The 14,192-nt window shown below is 53.0% G+C and overlaps 1 protein-coding gene across 1 annotated transcript in view; it reads right to left on the minus strand.

The window, feature by feature from the left end:
* The window catches only part of SDK2 (sidekick cell adhesion molecule 2), a 241,788-nt gene that overhangs the window by 118,490 nt on the left and 109,106 nt on the right, over positions 1–14,192 (minus strand). Inside the window, exon 2 of the mRNA XM_037070049.1 lies at positions 8,458–8,617. Within this exon, the coding sequence (XP_036925944.1) occupies positions 8,458–8,617 (160 nt within the window). The remainder of the gene's footprint in view (positions 1–8,457; positions 8,618–14,192) is intronic.

Below are 14,192 nucleotides of genomic sequence, written 5' to 3' on the forward strand. Positions count from 1 at the left end.
GAAATGGCAGTACAGGTAGATTGGTAGCAGACACCATTGGTAAATGGCTCATTCAGCCCGCGAGCAAGGGGGTTGGTGAGACAGCAGGCTGGACAGGGGGGTTCAGGTTATACAGGGTCTTGAGTTCCCTTGACCAAGACCCTCTGAAGATTGCTCAGCACATGCAGGCTTCGGCCCAGAATGTTCTTCCTGGCCTTCGCTGTCCTCTCTGTCATCTTGGGCCATCTCCCTCCTTCTCCAGGGTGTCACGGTGCACCAGCTAGCCCATCACGTCTGCTCATCCCTGCCTCTACTTCTTCACCCTGACCCTGCCTGTGAGGATCCCGTGGGCTCACCGCCTCCCCATTCTCCCCTTCCCTCTTCATTCATCCTCACCCTCCCGAAGGCCACCAGATACCTGTGTCCCTAAATCTAGCCCATAGTTGTCAGTCTCCAGCAGCAGTTGACCCAGCTGGCCAGTTGGTACCCCTCAAAACACCCTCTTCCCTTCTGGGACCCCCCCCTCCACCTCCAGGTGTCCCTCCTCCACCCTGGCCTCCTTCTGCTGGGATGCTTCGCACCTCCTTTACTTCCCTACTTTCTGGGCCCTCGAGGTCTTCCTTCCAGTGCTTTGTCCATTCTCTCTTCCTGCCCACGCCAATTTGTCAACTTCCCCCTTGACACTGGTGACTCAATTAGGCTCTTCAGCTCCGGCGTCTCTTCTCAGTTCCAGACACAAGTGTCTACTTGCCTGTTAGACAACATCTCCCCCTGACATCTCATCAAGCACCCAGAACTGAGCGCAGTGACTTCCCACAAACGCCTGCTCTCCCAGGGTTTCCTTCACCAGCTGCCTCACCACCCACCTCCCTCCCTCGCCCCCAAGTCCAGCTAATCATCAGATCTTGCCAATTCTACCTCCTAAATATGTCTCACACCATCCATTTCTCCCATTTCCACTCTCACCAGCATGGCCCAGGCCATCACCTGCTTCCACTGTGACCGACCAGCCCAGCTCCCAGTTGCTCTCCACCCCGGCTATTTTTAAGCATGCATCTGATCACATCCCTTCCCTGTGACGAACCACTCAAGAGGTCCACATAGCTGTCGGCACAAGATAAGAGCTCCCTAAGGTAGCTCACAAGCCCCCACTTGGTCACCCTTGTCCACTTCGCCAGGGTCCCACCCTCCTTGTTCCCCCTGGACATCTTTCAGCTCCTCCCACCTCAACGTGTATACACACGGCTCCCTGGGCACCCCTTGCCCACCAGCCACTCCCAGCCATTCTGTCAGCCTCAAAGTCTCCAGGGACAGCTTCTCAGACCTTTGCTTTTCTCTGATAGCCCTTATCGAAACTGGAATCCATTAATTCTTGCAGAATTATTGAAATCTGCTTCCTCACTGAACTGGGCACTCCATGAGGGCAACGGGCCTCCTGTCTGATTTAGCTCCACGTCACCAGCACCCAGCACCTGCAAGCCAGGAGGGCTGCGCCTGATTCACAGCCTGTTCAGAATCAATGGCTCTTTCCCTCCATTCAAGTTCAACATCTTCCAGAGGCTTCCCCAAGCTTCTGGAGGACACTCTTTTGGCCTTTATCACCTGCTACAGCTTCTTAGCACAGGGACTTACGGGCCACGAGACCACATCTTGCCCGCCCCTCAGCTAGAAACAAATGTTTCCAAAGAGTGGCCGGGAGGGCAGGACTGGCGCTGCTGTCCTGTCGTCCTCCTGGTCTAGCTCTGTGCCGGGCAGGCGGAAGGTCCAAAATCTCTTCCTGATGAGGAAACAAGCGTCTGCGTCTCCTTCATCAGGCTTGGAGCCGCAGGACCTGACTCTGGTCTCGGTTCTGTGCCTTCAGGCGTTGGGTGGGGAACTGACCCAGGAAGCCTCGCACTCCTCACCGTGCCGCTGCCGCCCTGCACGGGTGCTGGCGTGCAGGGCTGGAGCAAAGAGCCTAAGTGGAAGTGGCCGGCACGGACCTGGTGCCGGGTAGACGACCAGAGAGTTCACTATCGTGAGTTCACATATGTGAAACGCTTAGAACAGGGTACGTTTCATGGGTTGGCTGTGAATCATTCCCCTTCTGCAGCTCTTTAGAAGGCTGGCGGGGCTGTCCCCAGAAAGGTGAGCATTGGCAGTGCCACCGCCCTGGGAAAGGACAAGCACAGCAAGATGCACAGAGCAGGAAGAGGGTCCCAAGCTTGGGGTCTGAATGTTCCAGGGTGAAACCTGACTCTCCAGGTAGTGCTGTGTGACCTTGGGCAATGTGCTGAACCTCTCTGAGCTGTGATTCCTAGCTATGAAGCATAGATAACAATACTACCAGTGTCTCAGAAGAGCTGCCAGTAAGAGCTTGGCTCGGTTCCTGGCCCTCACGTGGCATGTGCTCCGGTGCCCTCTGGGAAGCCAGCCCGCCTCCGCCTCCCCAGCCTCTGCTGCCCACTCTCACTTCCACTCACTTCTAAGGGGAGGTCAGAGGATAAGCGAGAGACAAAGCCGCTGGCCCAGGGAGTTTCTCTCCAAGCTTGCCTTTGAAGTGTTTCAAAGGCTGCACCGTCTCTCTGTGTTTCCCATGCTTTGTACACCTCACCAGCGCTGTCACATACATGGGGCTTTCTTCTCCCCACTACTGAGCTTGTGCAGTTTCCTGAAACACACCTGGGCCACATGCCCCGCCTGGCTTACCTGGTTGTCCCATGCACACACCTGCTCTTGTCCATGCCAACCAAGGGCTACCTGGGGCCACCTGGGGCCACCTGGGGCTGTGGGAGCAGGACTCAGCCTCACCTGTCTCACAGCCTCACGCCTGCTCCTCAGAAGGGCCTCAGGGCCCCTGGTTTCCTGCCAAAGGGGCCCCATCGGGAGCCTGTGTGTATCTGGGCAGGAAGGTCAGACAACAGTCAGGTCACACAAACCTCCTCTGGAGAGGCCACTTGTTTTGTTGGTGACCTGGGGCAGGCCCTGGACCTTCTCTGAGTTTCAGGGCCCTCGTTTGCTGAAGGAAGGTGATGATAATGCTTCCCTCCCAGTGTTGCTGTGAGACGATGTATGGGAATACCTGGCAGTGAGTGAGGCTCCACAAACCTCCTTTGGGTTTGCCCCCTGACTATGTAGGGGAGAGAGAGAGAGAGAGAGAGAGAGAGAGAGTGTGAGTGTGTGTGTGTGTGTGTGTGTGTGTGTGTGTGATCTGCCTAGCTGATTGCTTTTCCTATTTAATTTTAAGTGTGAGCATAANTGGGAGAGAGAGAGAGAGAGAGAGAGAGAGAGAGAGAGAGAGAAAGAGTGTGTGTGTGTGTGTGTGTGTGATCTGCCTAGCTGATTGCTTTTCCTATTTAATTTTAAGTGTGAGCATAATTACGGAAGAAGGCATTATCAGGGCGGGACAAAATGATCTGGTTGATGACTTTGCCAGGATGTGGTCACAAGGGCAGGTGATTGCCATCCATCTTCCCTCCCTCCCCCACTGCCACGGCCCGACCTGCTAATTCTTGAGCTGGTGGGCTTGTCCGTAGCCTCGCAGCCCTGGCTGGGGACATGGATGCCAACTGAGGCTGCGCTGATTCAGGCTGGGGTGATGGCCCCTGGGGGGTAAGGGAGCGGGTGAGGGGCTGAGAGCAGGGAGTGCGGGGCTGTGGTCTCACAAAGAGGCTCCTGTGGCAACACAGATGGCCCACCCTTTGTGTGAGTTACCACCGCACGACGTCAGGAAGTCACACAAACACAGCTACATGCTTTGTACAGACATGCTCACAACCATTAAACGTGTGTACAAGCCTGTGAAGGAATCAGGCGCATACACTCTAACAACTACATGAGACCATGTATGTCTGAGTATTGTGTTCAGCTACCCCCCACCCCAAAACATACCCACAGTCCCTGGGAGGCCGTGTGCCTGTTCTACCTATAGGGAGGGCCGTGGGGCCAGGGCCCACACCCTTGGGAGGGTCCTCCCAGGCGATATCCCACCCACATGGGAAAAGAAATCTCATTTTTTTAAGAATTAAATTTTGCTTTGTACCCAAGTGGTACCTCAACCATTATAGCCCCAAAGTGGTAGTTTGGGGCTGGATTCAAAATGGGTAAAGCATGTCACCAATAAGGGGCTCTCACAGCAGTAGACAGGAGGAGCTCTAAAATGGGCCCTGGACCACAGTGGAGTCATTGGGACGGGTGCACAGAGCCCGCGTGACCACTGGCACACGAGATCGGGTGAGTTTGTGACCAGATTTGTCCCCATTATCCTACTGAGCCTGGCATCTTGTATAATCCTAACAGGTACCATTTATTTTATGTCTGTTGCACTGGGAACTGGGCTTGTCTCTTAGAATCTCGTTTAACCCTTACTACAACCCTCTCAAATAAAGCAGGCAGGGCTGCGCCCAATTCCAAGGTGAGAACACAAGAATAGGTGGCTAAGTAATCCTGCCCAAAGTCACAGAGCTAGTGAAGGGGTAGCAGCGTGACTCTGGCCCATGCTGCAGAGCTCACCTATCCCCCTACTCTGCCCTCCAGAGATGGATGTGGACCCACAGACTTGCCACAGTCACTTGCACTCAGAAGGATGCATAGGACTTCCTTCATACAGACAACACACACACACACGTACCCATGTGTGCGTGCATACATGGCCCATTCTATTACAAATCCCACTGAGAACAAAGACCTCTGGAGGCTGGACATGAATGCAAACTCCTTCCTCTGGTGATGGGGTAGGAAACATAGTTAAATTTATGGCAGTACTTCCAATCTTATTTCCTCTCAACCTGCTGAGTAAATTCAGCCATTTTTCTGCCTGAAAATTGGATACCATCACCTGACGTCAAGCCTGGGGTTTGTAAGAGACCAGGAAGTCCTCAGCAGCAAGTGGTGGCCAAACCATGGGATGTGAAGCTGGCCAACCTCCTACATAATGAATTTTCAGGATGCATTCGTTTAAAAGCTGAATCTGGAACATTTTGTTTGAGCCAAAAAGCAAGAAAGCACAAGAAATGCAATGGGGACATGTCCACAGGACTCAGGATCCGGCTCAAAGAAGCCTCCCTGGCCAAGTGTCGGTTAGTACTTGTGCCAAAATGAATAATGACAGGGAGGGACAGAAACACACGAGTAGGAGAAATTATCTATGAGCTCATACTGATGCTAAATTACTTCAAAGGGGGTGAGAGACGACAGCTCTTTTCTGACAGAAAGATGCCAGCCAGTAACAGTAAAGGGAATGATAAGCAAAGAAAACCTGCTAATTACAGCTACCACAGCGATCACTTACTCAGGTCCGACTCGGCGGTGGACGCCAAACAAGGAGTGCGGGGCTGCTGGAGGCGTGGATGTTCACAAAGACTCAACTGTCACCCAAAGGGGAGAGAATGCCTTCACACTTTGACAACGGAGAAACCCGGCGAATGCCACCCTGACCAGCCCATCAAACCTTCCGTCACTAATAATCGGTGCCTTCGGGGGTGAAGCACGGGAAGGATGCGCATCGGTGTGATAGTCCAGCCCCAAATGCGTTAGTGTGAGTGTGATTATGAAGCTATGACCGGACAAATCCACACCGGAGGGCAAACCTCCCTGAACTCTCAAAAACGTCAATGCCGTGAAAGACAGGACAAAAAATGAGGAATAGTTCTAGATTTAAGCAGCCTGAAGTCTAAGAGTCGTGACAACTACAGTATTTTTCAGACCATAAGACACACCTAGGTTTTGAAGGAGGAAAATAGAAAAAAAAATTTTGAAGCAAAAAATGTGGTAAAATATTTAATAACATACATAATATAGTATTTCACCAATGTAAATGTACAGGTATATTCAGACTATGAGATGCACCCCTCCCCCAGGGTGCATCTTATAGTCCAAAAAATATGGTAAATTCAGTGTGTGTTTCTTCCTTAGATCCGGTATCAAGCAATGACACTAAATACAACCGCAAAGGAAACAATTGGGACAAACGGAGACATCTGGACTGTGTAGTAGACAGTAGCATGGTATTGATGCGAAATTTCTTGGGGGTGAAAACTGTATTGTGGCTCCTCTAAATTCTGCTTAGAGGTAAAGGAACATCATGTCAGCAACTCTTAAGTAACTCGGCAAAAAAGTGCACGCACGTGTGTGTGTGTGTGTGTGTGTGTGTGTGCAGAGACAGCAAGAGAGCACAGGTGACCCTGTGAACAACTGGTGAGTGGTAACATGTGTGCGGGCATTTGTGGTACTATGCTTACAATTTTCCCAAGGCTGAAAAACCTCAAAATTAAAAGGAAAGAAAGAAAGAAAGCAAAAGTGCCTGCTGTGAGCCAGGCCCTTATGGGGACAGGGGTGGTGACGCGGCCTCGGTGACTTCCGTTCCCCCTTCCCTTCTCTGCCAACAGCTCTCACCCTCCTTCTCACCACGTGACTCTAGCGTGGGGCTGCCACATGGTCCCTGTGGCCCATGGAGGGCTGGCCCGGCACAGTACTCCCCAGCCCATCAGACTGGGGGCGAGGAGCCTGGGCGCAGGTGCCCCTCGAGAAAGCTCATTTGTGTCCCCCCAATGGCTTCACCCGACCAAGTTCTGAGATGGCATATTAGTCTTCTCCCCACTGCTTTGTTTTCTAGAACTGGGAGAGCACAGGTAGCAGAGAGATCGCGTGGGGTGCGCATTAAGGAAGCAATCCTTCTTCACCGAGAGGCTGTGTGGATGGTAAAGAAGTCAGACAACTGCTAGTTAAAGCCCAGCTCCACAATCTGACTTGGGCAAATTGTTTAATCTCTCTAAGCCTTGGTTTGCTCATCTGCAGAATGGGGGGAATAGGATTCCTCTCAGAAGATTGATAATCACAGAGTGCACATCACAACGTCTATCACCATATCAGTTCTTTTTCATTGCCAACGATGATTATTGTCACCATGACCACTGTCAACAGCTGGACTCTGACTGTGAGCTGGATGCCCCTGGAACTGACCGTTGCCAAAGGAAGCCCATTCCGTTGTGGGGCACGTCTGACCCGCACGCTGAGCTGTAACCTGCTTCTGCCTGGCGCCCACGCTTGCATCCTTACAGTTCCCAGGAACCAAAAGACAAAGGACCAGCTCTCCTCCTCCTAGATCCTGCCTCCAGCTCCTGCCAGTAGAAGTCAAGGGCAGGCTGGGAGGCTCTGGCACCCCTGCCACCTGCGGTGTGCCATCTGCGTGCCTTCAGGTACATGCTGCACCCAAGAGGATGCAGGGACTCCTCACAGAGGCTGTCACACTGCCCAGTGCTGCCAGCCAGTGGCCCGGAGTGCCCCTGGGTCCCCAACTATAAACTACTGCAGGGTCTGTTTAGGGAGCCCCACCCCCCCAGTCTCCTCGTGGGCTCCCTGGAGAACTGAGGCCTAGAGTGGCCAGCAATGGAGGGCCTCTGACTTCGAGATCCATCTCTCACCATCCAGAGGGGAAGGTGGTCCTCCTGCCCCGCCACCCCTGCTCCCTCCTTTGCCAAAGTGGCCACACCCACCAGCTGATGCAGGCCAGGGTCGGAGCAGAAGGAACCTGGAAGTCACCCCAAACTCTGGCCTCCCTCTTTGTAAAGAAGAGGATCATTCTCTGGAAATGGCAGCTTCTCCAGCAACTGAACTCCCTCCTCTCATTTGCATTCCTGTCTCGGGTGGCAGATTTGTATCCACATCTCAGGGCAAGACGAGCTTGTTTCCCCCCAACAAAACCGATTATGCACATCAGGCCAGGGATTGGGGATTACTCACCAGCCGCAGGGGCCAGTGAGAGGGGACGAGAAGAGCCGGAGAGGGGCCCAAAGGGCTGGAGGCCAGCTGGGCTGAGGGAGTAGCTGCCCCCTATGACCACTTCTGGCAGCAAACCCTCTTTCTGAGACCCTGTTCTCCCTCCAGCCTCTCCTTTGTCCCCACTCGGCAGTGTCCTGGGGAGGTAGGGGCCAGCCCAGCCCAGAGCTCAGTGCAAGGGCACAAAAGGGGAGGGGAGATAATCCAGAGGTGCTGGGTGAGCCGCCCACATGTCCCACCGCAATGGTTCCCCCAGACATGCTCCTCTCTTACTGGCCCTAGGGTGCCTCACACCGCACCCCTCTGCTGAGCCCAGGCCCCACCCATAGTGCCCCTTAGAGATTCAAGGTTCTTCTCAGCGGGGAGGGAAGAAAGGGGCTCTGGCCACAGCCAGGACAACAGCCTGGCTGCTGATGGTGAGCGCCCCTCCCCCATCACCACCTCCGCCCCAACCACTGTTTCGAGGGCCACCCTGTCGGAGCAGCGCCTTGGCCCACCTCCCAGCCATTCTCTGCTGGGCTCAGCAGGGCAGCATCTTCTCATCCCCGGGGCAGGGCTGTCTTTGGCCCTCACGTCTGCTACTCCAGACTCCCAGCACTGGAACGAGAATTCCCTCCCTGAAATTGCTGCACGGGATCCCACCCCTGGTACCCTTGCAGGGCATTGCAGGGCATGGCAGTGACCCTAGTGGCCAGGAGGCAGGGGCGGGGAGGTGCGGCTTGCCTGTACTCCAGGGAGAACTTGGTCAGCTCCCTGTTGTTGTGCAGCCACTTGAACTCCAGCGGCCAGCTGCCCTCGGCCATGCACGTGAGCACCAGGCGGTTTCCCTCCAGGTGCACCTGCGTCCGCACGGGCTCTGTCTTGAAATAGGGGGCCACGTCATCTGTGGGAAAGAGACACAAAGCCATGGTTATCTCTGCTCACCTTTATTCAGTTACTTATTTAGAGACCTAGTGCCCTTAGGCAGAAGGAGCAGGTGCAGCCAGGGAGCTTGCCCAAGGTCTCACTGGGAGAGACTGGAACCTGGGTCAGTCTGACTTCAGGGGAATCCGGGGCAGAGTCCACCCAAGGGGTCTCCTCCACTGCCAGGCTGCTCGATCCTCCTGTCCCTGGTGCTGCGCCAGCCTGCCTTGACTGCCCCATTCACACACCGGGTCAGCTCCCTGGACACAGGAAGCGCCACTTCCCAGGCTGAGGGTGTGGGGTCCAGTCGTTGCTATACCTCTGCAGAGTCACCATAATCCTCTGACCTGACTCGATCAGCCCAGCCAAGCACGAGTCCCCCACAGCTTCCCTCAACGAACACAGTGCACTCCACGCCCTGGACTCCAGGGGAACACTTAGACCTTCCTGCTCTTCTGGTCAGTGGGAGAGAGGGGGCGGTGAAATAGACCAGGGGTTGACAAAAGGATAGGGAGAAATAGAGGAAGGGGGGAGGGCCTCCGCGTGCATCACTGAGCCTGTCTGCCCTTTGGGGGATGGGGTGGGGCTGGGGGAGATGCCCACATCTGAAACAAGGACTAAAGCACCTGCTAGTTTCCAGACTGTTCGATGCTTTAACGATGCTCATTCACTACACATACAACCCCACAACAAGATAGGATCAGAGTCCACCTCTTAGAGAAGGGTTAGAAACCTGCCGGGGGTCACGCAGCTGGGAGGGCGGGGCCAGCCCAGAGGCTGAGCACCCACCTGACCCTGCATCTGACTTGAAGAGCTGGGATGTGGAAGGGAGGAGATCGTTTTAAGGTGTAAACAGACCCTCAGAGTGTGTGCCGCTGGGCCCTTGCATTTGAGAGGTGAAGGAGGCGAGTTCCAGAGAGCACCCCTCCAATGGCTCATGCACTCACTGACGCTCACAGAAGGGCTCCTGCTGGGACAAGGGGTACAGCTCAGTGACCCCATCCCTGGCCACGTGGCCGCTAAGCCCAGGTCCAGACTAGCCAGGCCAAGTCCAGCACATTCTGCCATCACTCTGTGCTTGAGGGGTGGGACGTGTTCGAAGCCAGGCAGGAAGCTGCTGGCAGGACAGGCAGTGGGTATCCTGTCCTCCCGGCTGATAGTGATGGTCCCATCATCCACATCCTGACTGTGCTCACCCTACCGCGTCAGCTGTGCGGGTGATTGCAAGTATTCATTCTCCTGCGTCTCAATTTTTCCCACGTCTCAATTTCTCCATCAAGAGATACGGAGAGAAATCAGTACCTTGACGTCACAAGGATTACGTGAAGTAATAATTGTGAAAATGCTAGGGTAGATGTTCTGCAAATGTTCATTTCTTTCTCTAAAACAAGCATGAGTGTCCCTCTGAGGGAGGGGGCTGCCATCTAGTGCTGGCTGGAGCCCCACGCATGCCTCGGCCCAGAGCTAACTTTCCCCTACAAGCCTAGAGGGTAGAAACCATAAGACATGATTTCTTTGGCCAAAGAAACTGACTCAAGCCAAGGAAGAAGAGAAGGGGCAAGTGTCAGGGGCTGGGGAGAGGGTGATGTAAAGGTGGTGGGGAGTAAACTGAGATGCCACTGGGATAGGCCAGTTAGCCTGCTGGGAATGGGAGAAGCTGGGCCCCTCCTGCTCGGGTGGTGGACCCCTGAGGGAGTCAGTGGGGCCTGGTGCTCTGGACCCCAAGTCCATCCTTTCATTCTCAGATTCAACCAGAATGGGGCATCCATGGTCAGCCTGGTCCAGTGTTTGTGTCAAGGCTGCATGCTGGGTTCCAGCACAGATTGGTAACTCAAGAGAAGCCACAATGTGTATTTGGGGCCCAGGCTGCTTAGCCACCCCCACCCGAAGCCCAAGGTCACAGTCTGACGAGTGTCTAAATTACGAATGTTTGGGGGTCTTCCTTGAACCCCATTCCTGCTACAGATCCTCATGGTGGGGGCCACCGAGAGGCACACCGGGGAGGACCAAAGGAGGCTGGGAGAGGGAGTGCAGACACACACAGAAAGCCACCCCGGACCACTGTCTCCATGTGACCGCGGATGTTTCAGCCTCGGATTTGGTGCTGCTTGTGCTCACATCTCTCCATCATTCCAACAACTGTCTTGTCAGCACACTGCCTTAGGTTGGAAAGGTGCCTTTTTTACAGCCTGTACGCAGTGGAGTGGCTGGTGCCCCCAGTCCCCGGCTTCTGGGGTCTCAGTCCACCACTGGCCAGTGGCAGAGGGCAGAGTGGCTAGCAGGCACTCATTTGCCTGGGAAAAAAAGAAAAAGGAAAAAAAAAAGGAAAAAAACGCCCCAGATTCTCTGCGCCTGCCATAGAAGCCTCCAGCCCTGCTCTCAGTTTAACAAATGGGCACATTCGCACTTCAAAGCCTCATTCATATTCTCCAGCAGCTTTCAAGAGCCCTTTGAATCGCGTTTTTAAAAACCCTCTGTTAGTTCCTGTCATCACTCGTTTGTTTTAAAACAATAACATTCCCAGCCCCGAGTGATTCAATCCCTTGGATGTGGGGCTGACTCACAGCCAGCACAGTTGGGGTGTGTGTGTGTGTGTGTGGGGGGTGTATGTGCTTGCACGCACACACACGCGCACACACGCGCTCTGCGCCCAGACCCCCTTGCCTCTCTAAAGCGCTCGCTGAGCAATTGGCTCCCAGCTCTGCATTTGCCCGTTTGCTCCTCTGGCTCTCCCAGGGGTGCCCGCCTGCAGCCGAACGACTTTTGCTCGGGCGGGTTGATTCCAGCAGCTGCTGGAGAAAATGACTGGGGGGAAGCAGCAGCAGCGGGTGTGGCTCCCCTTTCCTGTGGCTCCCCTTTCCTGCTGGGCTCGGGCCCTGAGCTGGGTGCTCTGCATCGCTCATGCCACCTTATCCTCCCGAGGTGGCCCGGGAGAGGCTAAGTGTGTTCATGTGTGTGTACCTGTGTGAGCATCTGTGTGTGTCTGTACATGTATGTCTGTATGCATCTCCATCTCTCTGCATGCGAGTTTCTGGGCAGGAACAGATTTCTGTGCCATGGATGCACAGGTGGGAAGCATAAATCATTGACCTTGGATGGGTGACTTAACCTTTTTGTACCTCAGTTTCCTTAGCTATAAATTGTTACGAGAATCAATAAATGAACATAATGTCTTAGAAAAATGCCTGGCACTTTCTGCCATTATTACTATTGATCGCATGTGCGGATTACTCCTGAGAGAACTCAGACCCTGCTGGCAGGGGCTGGCAGCTCCTCTCAGCCTTCTTCCTGGGACTGTGCAGTGTACAGCTTGTACAAGTGTACCCCACAGTCCTGCGGGGGCACACTTGTGTACCCACCTCTGTGGGGAGGGGGTCCCCCAGAGAGGAGAACTGTGGCCACGAGGACTCAACATTACACACAAATCATTCTCTAAAAGTTTTCCTCACTTTGAAAATACACACACAGGGTGGATTTTTTTAAAACTAGGCTAAAAGATCCTAAAGTTCACATGGAAAAAATAACCTCACAAAAGAATGGCAAAGAAAATTCTGAAAAAGAATGGTGAGTAGAGGAGACCAACACAGATACTGAACCATATTCTAAAGCTGCAATAATTAAAACAGTATGTTTCTGTACAAGTAGACTGATGAAGTAATAGCCTAAAAAGTCTAGAAATAGACCCCAGTACATATGGGATGACTTCATATATGATGAAAGTAGAATGTCAAGTCAGTGGGGGAAAGACTGATTATTCAATAAATGGCTTTGGAACAGCTAGGGAGCCGTTTGGGAGAGAAAAAAAAGTTGAATATCTTCTTCACACTTTACCTCAAAATAAATGCTAGATGGATCAATGTTTTAAACATGAAAAATAAAATTCTAAAAGAACTAGAAAAAATCACAGTGGTTTAAAAATAGATAAACTTGGCAAAGCAAAGTATTCTCCAAGTACTTTCTAAGCACTACAGAAACTCTGGAAAGTCGTAAAATGGACTGATGCCTCCAACCATGTAAAAATTGTGCATGGGGGTGAGAAAAGACCCATAAACCAGAAGAAGCGACAAGATGACAAACTGGGGGAAAATACCCGCAACTTTTATTGTGGACAAAGAGCTCGTTTTCTTGATATAAAAAATATTCCCATAAATCAATAAGAAAAAGATAAACACACCAACAGAAAAACGGGCAAAGGATAAGAACAGTTTGCAGGAAAGAATTCCAAATAACTCCGAAACATACAAAAGATGCTGAACCTCAGGATAAGAGAAAGGTAAACTGAAACTCACTAAGATACAGTCTTTTCCTATCACTTCCGCCAAGATCCGAAAGTATGTTAATACCCTGGGTTGGCCAGCCTTTGGAGACCTAGGTATGCTCCCACAAGCCCTGGGAACTGTCACCTGGGAAGACAACTACAGGGAGCAATTTGGCAGTTCTCACCAAAATGATCCTTGCACCAGCCCACCAACTCTGCAAGGAACTTATCCTCCACGGGCGCACCTGGGCAAGAGGGGCACGGCAGCATTTCACAGCCACTGTCTGTTCTGGAACAGCAAAAGCTCAGGAATGACCTGAATGTCTGTCAAGAGGGCATTGGCTAAAAAAATGATTGCACTGCCCTGGCCAGGTGGGCCAGTTGATCGGGGCATCATCCCATACATCAGAGTGTGGCGGGTTTGACCCCTGGTCAGGGAACGTGCCTGCATGATGAGTTTGATCCCTGGTGTACGGGAGGTGGCCATCTGATGTTTCTCTTTCATGTTGATCTCTCTCTCTCTCCCCCCCTCCCCCCTTCCTGTCTCTTCAAAATCAGTGAACATATCCTCAGGCGAGGATTAAAAAAAAAAGAAATAATTGCACCTCCCAATAACGGAATTCTCCTGCACAAAGCACTAGAACCATTTTTGAGAACCATTGCTAAGTGCAAAGGTGTAGAATGGGGTACGGAATCGGCTACTATTTGTGTACACGTGTTTTCTTCAAGTATAAAACGATCTTCACTTGTAGAGCGGAGGTTTTTTTCTGGGGGGTTCTGTAAGACACTGGGCTCAGTGATGTTCTGGGGAGCACTGGGTGGCTGGGGACTTGCTTTCACTCTACACCTTTGGTAACTTTCATGCTGCGCCGTGCGGGTGTGGATGGACCACTTATGCATAATCAGGTCGATGCATACATGTGTGTACATGGGTGTGAGTGTGCAGGGCGAGCAGTCCCAGGGCAGCCCTGTTGGTGTCAGAGGCACAGGCAGGCCTTCGGTGTGCCTGGGACTCAGGGGTTTGGCAAGGCTGGGGGGGTCTCTGACCACCCAAGCCTGAGCCCCCTTGAAGGAAGAGCTGCCTTCGGAGGCGGACAAGAGGCCTCAGTCCGGAGCCTCCTTCTCATTTCCTATACCACCTCAGGGGGCTCTGCCTGCCTTTCCCTTGACATTCCCAATAAATGCCTCCATTGTCATCCTTCCCTCTAGGCTCTAGGCTAAATGGCCCCAAACAGAAACTTATCTCAACTTCAACCCCTCCCGTCCCCTCAGCCCCCAGCCAGCGCAATAACGTCGT

This window comes from Sturnira hondurensis, unplaced genomic scaffold (genome assembly GCF_014824575.4).
Source record: "Sturnira hondurensis isolate 20B ecotype Veracruz unplaced genomic scaffold, ASM1482457v3 Scaffold0018728, whole genome shotgun sequence".
Lineage (NCBI taxonomy): Eukaryota > Metazoa > Chordata > Mammalia > Chiroptera > Phyllostomidae > Sturnira > Sturnira hondurensis.